The following is a 15,725-nucleotide window of genomic DNA, read 5'->3' as shown; positions in this document are numbered from 1 at the left end:
TCACCCATAGAATCTTTTGGTACCAGCAAACTACCGTCCCAGATGCCGGCCGATCAAGCCAGCCCCTTGAAAGGAGGGGGACGGTTGTGCTCGAGGCAGGTTGCTTGTCCTAGTGCCAAAGCCAGTCCAGTCTGGGATCTGATGTGCCATGCGGTGGCCCACGTTAATAAAGGCGTGGGATGCCCGTCTGAAGGGGAGGCCAATAACAGGCATCTTGCTCGTGGCCGGAACAGTCGATGCAACGACCCGCCCCCAGTGTGCCACACGAATAGTTCCGCGGGGAAACCTGGTCATTTCTGCCGGGGAGCCGGGTGCTATAATAATAAGCATGCGCAGCGCACCACGTCGCATTGAGCATTCGCTGCTTCGTAATTCTCCTTTCTGTTCAAGATTAACTACTACTCCATTCGAGGCCTTGCAACGGCCATTTCGAAACGCTTGCAGGCTTGCTAAAAGAAATGACGGACCAGGCGATGCACGGAGCCACCAAGAGCGAAGAGGCTCACGACGCGGAAACTGAGGTACGGGAATTCCGAGACGCCGCGAGTCTTGCCGCCGCGCACTCCAAGTTTCTCGTCGAGCGATATGGCACGATTGACCTCGAGCCGCTGCCCGATCCCACGTTGGCGGATCCTCTGAACTGGCCCCAGAGTAAGGTATGAATAAACCGACCTCTCTTGACCTTCCTTGCTGGCATATGGGTGCAATTCTCACGGTAGACCCATCAGAAAATCATCAACCTCACCCTCGTATCCTTTCACGCCTGCATCTGCTCCTTCACCGCGTCCGCTGTCATCCCGGCGTTCAAGGACATTTCTGAGCGCCTCGGCGTCACCATCCAGGCCGCGTCGTACATGACGTCGCTGCAGATTGCCGTCCTCGGCGGCGCGCCGCTGCTCTGGAACCCACTGGCCAGGCGCTACGGCCGTCTTCCCATCTTCGTTCTCAGCCTACTCGGCAGCATTGCCTGCAATGTTGGCAGCGCCCGGAGCGCCACGTACGGTGAGCTGGCAGCGTGCCGCGCGCTCGGTGCCTTCTTCATCTCCCCCGCTGCGGCGCTCGGCAGCGGCACGGTCCAGGAGATGTTCTTTGCCGGAGAGCGTGCGCGGTACATGGGCGTGTGGACGCTCATGTTCACCTTTGGCGTGCCGTTTGCGCCGTTTCTCTTTGGCTTCGCCGTCGAACGGGCAGGCTACGACTGGATCTTTTGGACACTTGCCATTGTGAGTTTTTTTTGTCAAAGACACAAAAATAGAAAGTACACATCATGTACTAACATTGGAAGACCAATGTTGTCCAATTCGTATTATATATAGCCCTAGGATCCGAAACCAGATATATCCGCGGCGCTGGCGACGAGAGCACGCCCATCCCACGCCGTCTGGCCCTGCGACGCATCGACCCGACCCCCTTTTCAGTGCTCGAGTTTGTGTACCCCTTCATCTTCGCTGCGCGATGGCGCGTCGCGATCCCAGCCGCGTCATACGCCATGGTCTTCCTCTTCTGCAACGTGATGACGTCGGTCGAGATCCCGCAGCTCTTTGCCGAAAAGTTCCGCTTCGGCGCGGAGACACTTGGTCTGCAGTTCCTCGCTCTCATCATCGGCAGCCTCGTCGGCGAAGGCCTGGGCACGGCGGCCTCGACGTGGTGTATGGCGCGTGGGCCCGATGGCCGGCGACCACCACCGGAGCGCCGCTTGTGGCTGACCTACGTCGGGTACGCGTGGGGCATCTGCGGCATCGTCGTCTTTCTCGTCATGAGCGTTCAGCTGCGCCTGTACAATGTGAGCCCCGTTGTCGGTGCGGGCATCGCCGCCGCGGGCAATCAGGTCGTCACCACCGTGCTGATCAACTACGCGGTGGACTGTTACCCAGAGGATGCGGCAAGCGTGGGAGTCTTTATCACGTTTGTGCGACAAATTTGGAGTTTCATTGGCCCATTCTGGTAAGACGACCTCACAACTCTTCTTTCCACATTGACATCCTTTTTTTTTCTCTTTTCCTTTTGCCTCACCGTGCTAACGTTGATACAGGTTTCCGCAAATGTTTGCCGCCACAGGCGCAGGAAGCGCTGGCATAGCTGCCGGTCTGCTCATCGCTGTCAGCGTCGTTCCCACCATTGTGCTACAAGTCGCGGGCAGCAAGTACAAAATCAAGAGTCGGGAACATGACACTTAGGGGCCGACGAGAGGAATAGCGGTTCAAGTAACTTGACTTGTAGTTTTTTTGCGAACCTCAATCAATCATTCTCTTCAGCACATGGCAAAAACGGCGTGCTTAATTACGCCAAGACACACGTGCACGAACTGGCGGTGCCAAGAACGCTGCGGTTGAGCATGATGTCTTGGCGGTCGTGAAAGTCCCTCTCGGCTGTTACGCGACTATTCAGGTCGAGAGATGGTATGTAGGAAAGAGGCGATAGAGGATAAGATGCTACGGCGGCGTAGTGCTACTTTCGGCTTATAGCTTCGGTGAACGTATTCGCTACGAGCCGTGTTGGTGTTGAAGTCGTGTTTACGCTATGCAGCCATCGTTCGACGCCTCGAATTACCATGCTTGGAGATATAGCCCACTTTCTTGCTACTTTTTCGCCATAAACGCCGGAATCTAGTTCATCACATTCAGCGGTCTATATACAGTGGCGGCTTGCCTTTGATCCCATCTTGTCAAGACGGAGTTCCTCACCTTCACCCGGCAGGGACCTGAGAAATAAACTCGATCATGCCAACAAAGTTTCTTTTTCGTCTCATATCACCGCCCACGTGTTCCCCTGGCGGCTGTCCCGCCTCCACTTCCGCCCGCTTTCCCACAAAAACCTTAATTCCCCATCTTCAATATCGGCAGCCAATGGTATCAAGGTGCCTGATATTTCTTGCTCGTCCTACTTACTGATGGTATGCCAATGGGAGAATATATGCCTGATATTGCTACTCCAGTGGGTAGGTGGGGGGAGGCTCGGTGCACGACTTGGAGTTGCTTGCCTTGATTCGACATCGTCGGTGTACGAGAAGCTGTACAAGACTTGGCTCGCCAAGTCCTCTCTTAAACCATTAGTTTGCGTTAAGCGAAGCACACACAGGCAAATCGAGTGAAACTACAAAAGAAGTCATGCTTCCTCCTCCGTCTCATTTCCGACAACGAGTTTACTCTCTCAACTCACTGCAAAGTATTTCATACCGCCGTATGAACTGATTATATACTTTCATCTTGCTACTCGCGATGCTGTACCGGCTCTCTTCCGTCATCGTCACCGGCACCCTGGTGCTGCTCGGCTCCGTGGGCGGCGCGTCGTGCGTGCCGCGCGCGCGCAGTTTCATCTACGTAGTTCCCGACGGCTACGGACCGGTGTCACAGACGATGGCGCGGGACTATGAGAGCATCACGACCGGCCGGAGCACCCCGGGAAGACCCAGCTCGGCGCAGATTGGCGTCGACGAGATGGTGCGTAGGCGAGGGGGGCATGAAAAATGAAAAACAGAAAAACGAAAAAGAAAAAAGAAAGAAATCAGAGACTTGCAGGGTTTATGCTAACCGTGGAGATAGCTCATTGGTACGGTGCGCACGCAGGCGGCGGACAACCTCGTCACAGACTCTGCGGCGTCGGCTACGGCATTTGCGTGCGGCATCAAGACCTACAACGGAGGTTCGTTTTTTGTTTCCCCTCTCACTCATCGCCAAGTGACGTGATTAAGAAGCTAACGGAGAGAACTCGCAGCCATTGCCGTCGATGAGGACGGCCAGCCTGTCGCTTCCGTGCTAGAGGCGGCGCACCTGAGCGGCTTCAAGACGGGTCTGATTGCGACGTCGCGCATCACGCACGCGACGCCGGCGTGCTACAGCGCGCACGTGCTGAGCCGCGACTCGGAGAACGAGATCGCCGCGCAGCAGATTGGCCGGACGCACCCGTTCGGCGCGTACCTGGACCTGCTCCTCGGCGGCGGGCGGCGGCAGTTCCTCCCCCGCAAGGACGGCGGGCAGCGCACCGACGACGTGGACCTGGTGGCGTGGGCCAAGGAGAGGGGCTACGGGTACGCGGCGGACCGCGCGGCCTTTGACGAGGCGGCCGCCGACGGTGCCGGGGGCAGGCTGCCGCTCCCGTTCCTGGGCCTGTTCGCCAGCAGCCACATGGCGTACGAGCTGGACCGCGACGAGACCAGGGAGCCGTCGCTGCTGGACATGACCAAGGCGGCCCTCGCGTCGCTAGAGGCAGCGTCCCACAACCGGAGCTCGTCGTCGTCGCCGTCGCAGCAGGGCTACTTTATCATGATTGAGGCGTCCCGCATCGACCACGCCGGGCACTCCAACGACGGGCCCGGCCACGTCCACGACATTCTCATGTACAACGAGGTCATGGCCTACCTCCGGGACTACGTCGCCGCGCACCCGGACACGCAGCTGCTGTCGGCCGCGGACCACGAGTGCGGCGGGCTCACGCTCCCCGGCCGGTGGGACCCGCGGCCCCTCGCCGCGGCCCGGCGCACGAGCGAGCACCTCGTCCGCCTGCTCGGCCAGTACAGTGGCGGCGACCAGCGGGCCTACTTCCGGACGGCGCTGCTCCCGCAGTACGGCCTGGGCGACGCGAGCGACGCCGCCGTCGACGGCATGCTCGAGACGTACCGGCGCCGCGGCGCCGCGGCGCTCGTCGTGGCCATGGGCGGCGCGCTCTCGGACAGGGCCGGCATCCGCTGGTCGACGACGGGCCACACGAGCGTCGACGTCAACCTGTACGGGGCCGCGGCCGGCAGGGACCGCCAGGCCCGCATGGCGGCGCTCATCGGCGGCAACCGCGACAACACGGAGCTGCCCCGGTACGTGGAGGCGGCGCTGGGCGTCAGCATCGCCAACGCCACCGCGCGGCTGCGGTCCGCGCAGGCGGGCTCCTCCTGGGTGCAGCGGCGGGAGGAGCTGGCGGCGATCAAGCGCGCGGCGAATCTTGCGGCGTGGAACCACGTACACTAGCTAGGTTGGCGGTCTGGGGGGGCCGGAAGGGGAAAGGTCAAGAGCTGCATGTGGTGGAAGCTCTCTGAAAGTGACGTTTCGGAGGTCTTGCTGAATTGCAGCGTGCAGTTTGATAGCAAGTAACGGGTGGCGAAGAGAGGCGGGGGTCGTTTTCCTGGGTGCTGACCGGAGGAGTTTCTGCATCGCGGTCATCTATGGGTGGATGTATAGGACTGGCTTGTCTCGAACGGTTCGACCGCAGCAGGGCAGTTGTTGGTGAGAGGTGGAGGCAAGGCACGGCAGATGAAATGAGTAAACGGCATGGACATGGTGCGCGAGTCCCAAGTATGATAGTGACCGAAACAGCGTAAAGATGGAGATTCTCAAAGAGATCATTTAAAAAAAAACTCATCCCGATTTGGGCGCACCAATTCATGCACCACAAGCCCTAGTCAATTCTGTAACCAACGCTACCGGGGACCTTGACTGGCAGAAGTTTTTCCGGCAGAGGGATAAGACAATGGCTAAGGAGAATTGGTGTTTTTTTTTTCTCTCTCTTTTTTTTAAAAAAAAAGAAAAAAGACATGGCAATTGAGTGTCTTTCGGCAGAACTGGAGTCGGCAGTTCGGTATCAAGGTGTTGAACCAATACGAGTACAAATCGACTGGCAACCAATGCGCCCCGCGCCACCAAAGTATATTGGCGTCGGTCGATAAAGTGTGAGGGACATCAATAATTAACTGGCCAAGCAGGCCAGAGAGAGGCACCGGACAGATGGAATCCCTTGCAGCACGTGGTGTTTTGTTTCTTTTCTGGCAGTGGACTCGGGGATTCTAGAGTCTCGCTCGGCCTACTTATCCCGTACCTGGCGGGTTGGGAATATTTTCTCCTTGATTATTTGCGGATACGAGAGAGACGTGTGGTTCGGACTATTCGTCGAGTCAGTTCCGACGCCTCTTGACGGAGCTCAACGTCAAGGACTGACACACGCTTGGTGGAGATGGAGTCAGACGGGCAGGACGGGGTTTCTCTCTTTATTTGATTGCATCAACAATCGACCCGCTACCTTTTAACTAATTAAACCTGTGGCGGACGGAGAACACGGCTATTTACTAGCAATTCCTTTTCTGGCTTGCGTGGCCGGCCCGCTTCCGGGCTCGTGTTGTATGACGTGAATCCTAGCAGGCCTAGGTATATTACCTACCATGATATATATGAATAACTCCCGGTCTTTCATATGCCGACTGTCGGCTTGTTTTTTTCTATGACAACCCCAGCCTGCTCGACAGCTGCTTATGAGTCCGTGCGAGGCTACCTAGATCAAGCAGCATTTATTCCATCCTGGTAGAGCATGTTCGTCTCAGAAACTATCCGTACCGTAGTCGCGAGTTATGTTTGAGGGGAAAAGAACCGTCCGCCCGCCAGCCCACAGGTTTGAGAAGGAATACAGATCCAACAGAGTAATGTAGACGCGTTGATCTAGCTCATCGCAGACATGCCAGTCGCCTTTGCAGTCGAGCAAAATGAGCAAGTATTCATTGATCACACTATAGCCAATATCATATTAAGATCCATTAGCCACTTAATCAATATGCCCTGTACGCAACAGCATGACCCGAGTAATGTAGGCAGCGCAAGGTCAAGCGACTTCGCGGAATCACGGAAACCAACAACCGTATGTGGTCATCTCTGTGGCAGATAGTGGCTGAGTATATGAATCACGGTATATGCTCGGGCATGATTGTCACTGGGGTGTTGGAGTCGACTGGCTGACGCCAAATATTCGTATATAAGGCCTTGTCCAAGCTATTCTCACCAAGATTAGAGATCAGAGTCCAGCATCGCCCAGACTCGCCTGGATTTCTTCCTTTCCCTCTTCTTTTTCGCTTCTTGACCTCTTGTCCGCAAGTTCAATGGTCCTCTTTTCAACTTTGGCCCTCGCGGGGCTTACTGCGGCGGCAGCTACGCTTCGCGGAGCAAACACCACAGACTCCGACGCAGCTTCTAGCCATGTAGTCGCAGGAGCTTTTATCCTCGAATGCGAGAGCAGTCAGAGTCTCGACTTGCTCGTTCAGGCCGTTCAGGAACAAGGCGGCTCGATCCGCCGCCAGTTCAACTCCAGGGTCTTCTACGGCGTGTCGGTGGAGCTGCGCAACACCACGGTGACTGAGCAGGCGATGAAGCGGATGCCTGGCGTTACAAAAGTGTGGCCAGTCGAGGCGACGACGCAGCCTGTCTCGCTGCCGGCGGTCCAGGAGCCGGGAAACCAGAACCAGCGCCGCGATTCCTCTGCGTCGTGGAACCACGTCATGACGCAGGTAGATCGGCTACATGCGGCTGGATTTACTGGCAGCGGTATCAGAATTGCCATTGTTGACACTGGTGTACGTATCTTCTTCCATTAATAAGGAAAGGTCTAAAAAGGACAAGGCGGCGGAGAGTCTAGGCTTATACAAGTCAATAGGTCGATTACACGCATTCGGCCCTTGGTGGCTGCTTCGGCAAGGGCTGCCGGGTCGCGCTAGGCGATAACCTCGCGCGGGATGGCAAGGCCAACGACCCTATGGATTGTGTCGGCCACGGTACTGCTGTAGCGGGTATCCTTGGCGGCAACGATGCGAACTACGTCGGCGTAGCCCCAAACGCTACACTGGCCGCGTACAGGGTACTCGACTGCAATACCTTCATGGTGGAGGACGACCTAGTCGCCGGCTGGCTCAAAGCATACGAGGACGGTGCGCAAATCATCGTGTCATCGGCTGGCTGGCCGGGATCCGGCTGGGCCACGCGGGCGGCGGCGGTCGTCGTCTCGCGCATCGTCGATAGTGGCGTACCATGTATCGTCGGTCTCGGCAACGATAAGGAATCGGGTCTTTTCTCTACGATGAATCCTTCCAGCGGGAGGGGTGTGACGTCGGTGAACGCGTTTGCCCGGGCCTCCGGCGCCTTAGATGGCCATGTGCGGGACGCTCCTATGGCGCGCTTCTCGTCCTACGGCCCGAACTGGGACCTCGATATCAAACCCACAGTTGGCGCGCCGGGTGATGACGTTCCGAGCATCCAGCGCGGCGGCGGCTACACGGACGTGTCGGGGACATCGTTTGCGGGTCCGCTTGTCGGTGGCATCTTGGCGCTCATGGCTGAGGTACGGGGCACCTTTGATCCGGTGCTCCTCAACAGCCTACTCAGTTCCACGGCTGTGCCTCAAGGATCGCCATACTCGGTTGCACAGCAGGGTGGTGGTCTCGTCAGGGTCTGGGACGCCGCTCACGCTACGACACTCGTGGAGCCTGCTAGTCTCGCCTTCAACGATACCCTCCATCGCGCCGAGTCGCTTAGTCTTCGTATCACAAATACTGGTAGAACAAACGCTACCTACCATCTCGGCAGCATTGCAGCGGACACGCTGTACACTGTAGCCCCTGATGGAGGGTTGGGGCAGAGTGCCCCAGCCCGGGAAACTGCAGATGTCAAGCTCAGCCAGCACGTTCTGATCCTTGGTCCCGGCGAATCGGCCTCCGTGGACATCTCGGCCACGGATCCCACGGTGCTTGATGCCGGTCGTCTACCAGTCTGGTCCGGTTGGATCTCGATCAATAGCTCCGCTGGCATCAACGGCTCTGACGGCGGTTCGCTGACGATTCCGTATCTGGGCCTGTCCGGCTCATTGAAAGAGCACACAGTCCTGCCTTCGAACGGAGCTATACTTTCTGATCTGAAAAACGAACCCGGCTGGGGTCCATATGACAAGGAGCTTTTTGATGGACAATTCATCGACTACGAAATTAACAACGACGGTTCTGTGGGACTTCATGTCCCCTTGCGTGTGAAATCAAACTTCGGAAGTCCCCTTGCTCGAGTAGAGGTCGTGCCGATCTCTCCGCGTAAGTGGCTTGTTGATCGTTTGCAGTCCAAGAATCTTAAACTCGACGCCTTTTCTCTCGAGGGGCTCTCACATAATTCTGAGCCAACACGCAAAGTATGGAATGGCCGATTACCGTGGGGTGACTACCTCCTAATGGGCAGGTATAAGCTCGCTGTGCGTGCACTCAGGGTCCTTGGTGATTCTGCAATCGAGTCGGACTGGGATCTGTCAGAGACTGTAGAGTTCTTCGTCTCAAAGGGGCCAGGTGAGAAGGCTTGTGAGATTTACGAACCTGGCAAGACTATTCCTGAGAAGGCCTTGTTCGTCAGCCGTGAGGAATGCCTGCAGGTTCAGGGCAACGTTGGGGCAGAGCTACCATGGGTTCTCGCACCACAGGAAGCAACCGCGAGCACCGTGTGCACTGATGATAACATCACGGCGGAGTATTGCGGTAGCTATCGATTCTGCAAGGCGCACGATGACACGAACCTCTCGTCAAACCTGAAGTCTCCTTTCTCAACTTCCGTGGATTGCGCCCGGAGCTACAAGCCGTTGCCAGTCCTACCTGAAGACGTCTCGAGGCTATCAGAGTGTGGCGCGACAAGGAAGGAGAGCGTATGTGGCACGCGACTTTGGTGCCTGTTCAAGTTTGGCTTGAGGCAACCGGGGACCAACTTTGGAAGCAGTCAAGAGTGCGAATGGGCGCATGGGATATTTTAGGTGAGAGCTGGCTGGTCAAGTATTGCGGTTATTGTTGGGGATGATGCCGTAAGAGTATGTTGTTGCGAGAATCGCAGGCAAGGCTGGTGTTCTGTTTTGCTAGTAGGGAAGGGTCGAATCAAGGAAGGTCAAGGCAAGGTAGCAACGGGTCGGAGAGTACTCCGTACATTTTCAGCGTATAGTGATTGACTCAAGTACCAGTACACATCATTCATTCATTGTATTACACTAAGTAGGTTCTATCTAGCCTTTCTAGTACCTCTATGATATCTAACTACTAAAATATAAGGAGAAAACCCCTAGGTCACCCTAGATAAAAAACCCTATATTCGTGCCTCGTTATAGCACTCCCTAGAAAGCTAGCTTCTTCCTAGGCTCTGCGGTTACTATTTCTAGTACTTCTCTATTATAGAGAGAGGTAAGAACGCTACTACTACGTCAGTAATAGAAGCCCTGTCGTAGACTATACGTGGCACTATCATAGCTAATAACGTAGCCATATCTCGAGGTTAAGAATACTACCGTCGACGTATTACTCGTGCTGTAGTTCTCGTCTTGATTGGGAATGGCGGAAACGGCAACGTCTGAAGGGCAGAAGTAGTAACGAGCTGTGGTTGTGCTGGGTATGGCCGAAAATTGTGATGGCTACGGCTAGCAAATGCCTTCGCGATAGAAGGCGTATAATGGTCGTTAATAGCAGTAGTATTAAATGGACGTGGTAGTAAACGGAAGTAAACGGATATGGTAGTAAACGGAAGTAAACGGACGTGGAGGTAAACGGAGCTGGTAGTAAACGGAGGTGATTTTAATTTGATTTACGTCCGTTTGCGCTCTAGAGTGAGTAAGAAAAATGAATGAACAGGCGCAAACTTACCTTCAATTCAGGCTATCCACGCACTCGAATGCTTGCTTGAGTTTATCGTCATACTCCTTCTTCTGCTCGACTTTGCTGGCAATAAATCGCTCGCTATCCAGGCCCCAATACGCAGAAAGAGTTTCATTAGGACATTTGTCAGAAGAATTGAACAGCGGTTGAATGCGTCGTTGGAAGATGAAAAAAAGTCCGGTCACACTCTCTAGTGCAAGAAAGTAGAAGAAATTTCCAGTTTCCCATCCTTGTCTCATCGTTTCTGCAAAAAGCTGCGGGCTCTGTTGGTTTCGCGCTGCTGGAAAAAGGAGCGCCTCTTGTTGCTTGAAAACGTCTAGAAATTCTTTATATCTCTCCTCAAACAGCGGAGATAGACTCTCGAATGGTTCGTCAGACAACCACGGTGGCGGATGTAGCATTTCCATCGGCAGTGAGCAAGCCCATTCTAGGTCGATCAGATACTTTATATTCCAGTCCTCGTCGACAAAGATGTTGCTCGCATGAATATCGGTCAGGGTCAGGATGAAGGGTCCAGAGCGCAAGTCTCTTCGTACGAAAAGCGGAAGAATTGTTCGAAAGGTGCTCAAGACTGCCATTTGTGCTTGACAATCAGCTTCGCTATTGACAGCATTCAGCTGGTGACGTAAACGACTGTCGTGACAAGCTAGAATGTCCAACAAGAAAGGCTCCGTAGAGGTATAGGTGTTGCCTCTACTGATTCCCGTCGGGATGCCCTCGTTCTCCAGTTGATGTAGCTGAAGCCTCAGGGGGCGATTCGTGAGACCAATGACGCCCTGATTGTCCATAGTAAATGACCCAATACGTTGCAGTGGGATTTTTGCAAGCGCAAGCATGATGCGTGATAGACCGCGAAATAGATTGGTTCTTGCACTTTCATCTTGTCGCTTCGTTTCCCACGTCGAAGAGAGCATTTCCGCATCAGAATGTTCGATGTAACCAATTACCAGATGCCCTACATTGAGACTGTAAGGATAGCTCAACGGAATGTACTGGCAAGGGACAGCGTAGCCAAGCAGGGAGTAGATCTGGCGTCGAAGTGTTTCGAAAAGTCGAGGAAGCAACGGAGCAGTGTCCAGTTCGGCGAACTGCATGACATGTGCACATATCAATAAGCTTCATTTCGTATCCTTTCGATCATTCTGTGAAAAGACTTACACTAGAACCACCGGCGAATGCAAACCCCCACATATGTGGGAGAGGAACTTCCGGACAATTCCTACCAATCCAGGCGTATGTAGCCACTTCGGAACGAAGCTTCTCGTCGGAGTTGCCCGGAAAATTCGATTCGCCGACTTTGAACGGCAGCGGAAAGCGAATGATTACCTTTCCACCAGGGCGCTTCCGCCAGTTGAGAATAGAAACAGGCAAGCAAAGATTGAAACTACCAAAGTCCCATTCCGGAGGGGGCAAGAGACAGCACTTCTCAGGACTTTTGAGCCGGAGGTAGCGTGAAACGATGTCTTCTATCTCCTGTTTGTGTTCCAGGAGATAGCGACCGAAGTCGTCCATCTTCCGCCAATATGTCAATTCTGGGAGGACATTGGTCTCCTGGTCAGCGGCTTCCTCGTATGTAATTCCTCCATGCAGAGTTTTGAGGCTAAGTCGAGCTTCTGGTTTCGAAGGGTCTGCCATAGGTATCCTGCGTTGGGTTTGGATCGCGACGCAATGGAAAATTTGGAGTCAGGTGCTTGAAAGCTTAGCCACGAGACGATACCGGAATAATGCTTCTTGCAAAGGCCGACTTACAGCAGGGTTCGAATGGAATTGCGGCGTGCGCGAGCGACGGCGCTGCCACGGTCGGCGGTTGCAGGAATGGCAGGCAGACAATTGGGGGAGACAAAGTGAGTGCAATGTGGGCGTCGTGGCGTCGTGATATATAAATGGAGTCAGAGACGAGGGAGTTGGCTTGACGCTGCGGCCGCACCTTAACTAAGGGGATCTCACCTGTCTTAGCTAAGGGTGCTCGCTCTCAAGCACCCTTTAATGCACAGCAACAGATCAGTACTTCACAGAGCCTGACTATCCAAACATAGTCAGGGTCGGGACACTATTAAACCGTCGGGGCGGGCGGCGGCGGCGGCGGCGGCGGCGATTTCAAAAAATTAGTGTTGATATAGGAAGAGAGTTATACCAGTACACATCAACCACTCGCTTTTTGGCAGGGAATGAATATTCGAGCCATGTCAACACCTGGCAAGCGTAGTGTAGTATGTGCGTTTGTGGGCGTGATAGGTAAATATGGTGTTAGAGTTAGGTAGGTATAAATCTCAATTAATTAATAAATCATTATTTACTTCGAGTTATTCTAGTTATTCTAGTTATTCCACCTACGAAATAAAGTAATCTCAAGGGGGGAAATACGATTATTTTTATAATTAATTTCTAGTTATTTGCTGCGATTATTTCTAACCCTGTCTACGCTACTCCGTACTCTGGCTACATACGTAGGTCAACATCTCCAGGAAAGGTGTGGAGGCACAGACCAAGCCAGCGGTTTCCTCAGGCAGCCAATGCGGCTTCCAGGCGGCATGACTGCCTGGTAATGCCACACAATGTCACCACTGTCACTGTCACCACTGACACTACTTACTTACTCCGGTAGTGCTGCCTTGGGGTACCCAACAGGTACAGCACCTGCCCCATTACAGCTCTCCCGTTTCCAGGTACCTCTCCAGGTCCCTGCCTGAGTAGCTCAAGGCCATCCACTTGCTGTCCCCCTCATCAACCTCGGACCTCCGTCCCTGATAAGTAGCATCTACTTTATATTATTTTATTTTATTCTATTCCGTCTTACTTTTCGTCCCTCCGTTTGCCCTTGCCCACCGCTGTTCTTGTCCTTCTTTTTCTCCTTGCTCCCTTCTTCCTCTCTTCTTCCCTTTCAGTCCTCCTCATCCTCCCCTCTCATCCGCCTCGGGCTTCACTTCGTCATCGGCGCCTCCACCCCGTCATTCCCATCCAAGTACCGTGCACACAGTCACCCGTGTCCACCCTGGTTGGTGGTAGTCCGTGTTTTGGGCCGTATTGCTACTGTACTAGAGCGATCCTAGTCAGTCACTCACCCACTCCCTGCGGGGCCTTCTGTCACTCCATCTCTCTACTCCAAACCGTGGGCTCGCAACTCTCAACTCAACCCTTCAACAAATTCGTCCATCTTTTCCAGCAAACTCTCGTTTTTTTCCTCCTTCCAAAACTTGTCCTCCTCAGCACAACCGACCATGTCTTCCTCCATCGCCATTCCCGCTCGTCGCTCCAAGGATGTCCTCTGCACTCCCAAGCCCATGTCCAGCTCGTCAGACAGCTCCTACTCCGACTCACCGTCATCCGCTACCTCGACTCCGTCATCGGCTACCAAGACCCTTCACACCCGTCGACGAAGTCTGATGAGTACGTCTGAAATGCCTATGCCGTCACCATACAAAGCTCCCCACATTCATCATGGCCTATTTTCCTTTTTTTTTATCTCTCACGACGTGTTTCTTGCTCAGAGAACATCGTGTTTGCTAACAGCCGCCCCTCAGGCTCCGCCTTCTCCATGGACAAGTCGACCGTCATCAACATCGGTGACCCTGATGGCCCTCCCCGGCTTGTAAGTCTCTCTGGACCCCTTTACCAAATCATGTTGATGTTAATAACCTCCAGATCACCTACCTCTCCTCCAGCCAGGGCTTCGACTGGAATCCCGGTACGCTCGCTAATCTCCCGACTTCTCCCGTACGCCGCTGACTGATATCATGATTCAGAAATCTTTCTCCCTTCCTACCTCGACTGCGACTACGTTCCCCTCGAGAACCGACGAGAGCCTGTCCACGAGATTCGCCTCAGCGAAGAGGAGCTGCGTAACATGCTGCCTCAATGAACACACGATCATGGATGCGGGCCCCCTCATCACCCGGTCCATACCGTGAACGAGCATGTCCCAGCGCGTGGCTGCTTTTTTTTTGTGCTTCTCCTCTTCCTTTTTGTATGCGGCTCGACTGTTGGCGTAACGGATACCTGGACATCTTTTTCTGTGTGACCCGAATGACGGGGCCTTTTTTTTTCGACATGACTGCTACGATACACTACTGCTTTTGACAGGTGCTCGCCGGGCTGTCGTCTCCCCCCCTGGAGTGGCTCACCCTCGCAGCAACCTGGACCTTATTACCTTGGAGTTGACGGAAAGTGCGTGTTGCCTCTTGTTACGCTCTTTTGTTTTTTTTTTCCTGGTTTTTCTCTGGCCTTGAACCCCCCTTTACACTTTACAGAACTGGCCCTACTGGCCTGGAATAATCACCCCTCACGGTGAGGAGCGTCTGGAGTTTTGTTACTTCTCGGTTGCTAGATAATTTGTCGAATTCTACACTTGCTATTCGTACTATCCATGCTACTCGTGACACGCTGATTTCCATCTTCTCTTCTTTCTTGCACTTCGGCAGTGCTCCGCTGCGTGATAACGGCGTTGCAGATCAATGATGCCGACGCTAGGCCGGTCGCATCAATGTGAGACGTCGTGGCACGTTTGGGCACGGATGCATCCTACCACTCTGTCACATGAACCAACCAGCACCCACCCTCTTTTCTATCAAGGGAACGGACGACGGACGATTCGTGTTTCAACCCAACCATTATCAGGCTTTGAGATGCCGCCATTGGCGCCCCCTTGGCCTCTTGTGGCCACGCACACCACGCTACGGTACAGGACCCTGGTCTCCATCCATCGAATCGGGCTCCCGATGGCGCTTGTCGGCGCTCCCCACTTGTGGGTTACGGCCATGGATCAAGTAAAAAGCTGTCATGGTCATGTAAAAGACCAGCAAGAAATGACTATACAAAAGATGATTAGGAAGAGAAAAATTTTCTAGCATGGGAGAATCATACTTTTTTTTTTTGGCTTCCATGATCGAAGCGCCTCATACTCGGCCGGCCTTTCAAGAAAATCGCCCATATGTAACCCGGCCAGATTGATACGCAGAGGGTCATCCCCGATAGCCGGCTTTTAGTAGGTGACGTCGTGTCACTCAGAGGTTTTTGCCGAGAGTACGAATACGATGCCGGAGGGCTCGATTCAAACGACAAGAAGCTAGGCGGGGGGGCCGAGAAGAAGAAGATTGGCGAGATGTAGGACTATGTGCCATTCACTCTTAACGAGCTTCTTTAAAAGAATTATAAAAAATTTCAGCCCCAAAGAAGGGGGAAAAAGACTTTTGAGAGCCTCTTAATTTGCCCCCACCTACGAGCCACGGGACCGACATCTAGACCACCGGATAAACTGAAAATCAATTGCACGAGGTATTGTTTGTTTCACTCGCGAGGTTCTGGCCATTGAGTATTTTAT

At 54.0% G+C, this 15,725-nt stretch overlaps 4 protein-coding genes across 4 annotated transcripts; all 4 read left to right on the top strand.

Moving 5' to 3' along the window:
• Nucleotides 1–458: 458 nt before the first annotated feature.
• Nucleotides 459–2,177, top strand: V2A60_004488 (major facilitator superfamily domain-containing protein; the record flags this gene model as incomplete). Its single annotated transcript, XM_083255807.1, has 4 exons — nt 459–656; nt 729–1,223; nt 1,286–1,944; nt 2,033–2,177. 4 exons carry the CDS (start codon nt 459–461, stop codon nt 2,175–2,177), a joined length of 1,497 nt encoding a protein of 498 aa, XP_083111933.1.
• Nucleotides 2,178–3,218: 1,041 nt separating this feature from the next.
• On the top strand, nt 3,219–4,958 carry V2A60_004487 (alkaline phosphatase; the record flags this gene model as incomplete). The annotated part of the gene is made up of 3 exons (XM_083255806.1): nt 3,219–3,440; nt 3,543–3,642; nt 3,715–4,958. The coding sequence occupies 3 exons, from the start codon at nt 3,219–3,221 to the stop codon at nt 4,956–4,958; spliced, it is 1,566 nt and encodes a 521-aa protein (XP_083111932.1).
• A 1,892-nt stretch (nt 4,959–6,850) lies between these two features.
• V2A60_004486 (S8 family peptidase) lies at nt 6,851–9,522 on the top strand (the record flags this gene model as incomplete). The annotated part of the gene is made up of 2 exons (XM_083255805.1): nt 6,851–7,321; nt 7,402–9,522. The coding sequence occupies 2 exons, from the start codon at nt 6,851–6,853 to the stop codon at nt 9,520–9,522; spliced, it is 2,592 nt and encodes an 863-aa protein (XP_083111931.1).
• Nucleotides 9,523–13,626: 4,104 nt separating this feature from the next.
• On the top strand, nt 13,627–14,267 carry V2A60_004485 (uncharacterized protein; the record flags this gene model as incomplete). The annotated part of the gene is made up of 4 exons (XM_083255804.1): nt 13,627–13,795; nt 13,930–13,997; nt 14,051–14,093; nt 14,152–14,267. 4 exons carry the CDS (start codon nt 13,627–13,629, stop codon nt 14,265–14,267), a joined length of 396 nt encoding a protein of 131 aa, XP_083111930.1.
• Nucleotides 14,268–15,725: the final 1,458 nt, after the last annotated feature.

The sequence above is a fragment of the Cordyceps javanica genome, chromosome 3, assembly GCF_051103115.1.
Source record: "Cordyceps javanica chromosome 3, complete sequence".
Lineage (NCBI taxonomy): Eukaryota > Fungi > Ascomycota > Sordariomycetes > Hypocreales > Cordycipitaceae > Cordyceps > Cordyceps javanica.
Note: the sequence above shows the minus strand (reverse complement) of the source record. Positions and strands in the feature narration are given on the sequence as shown.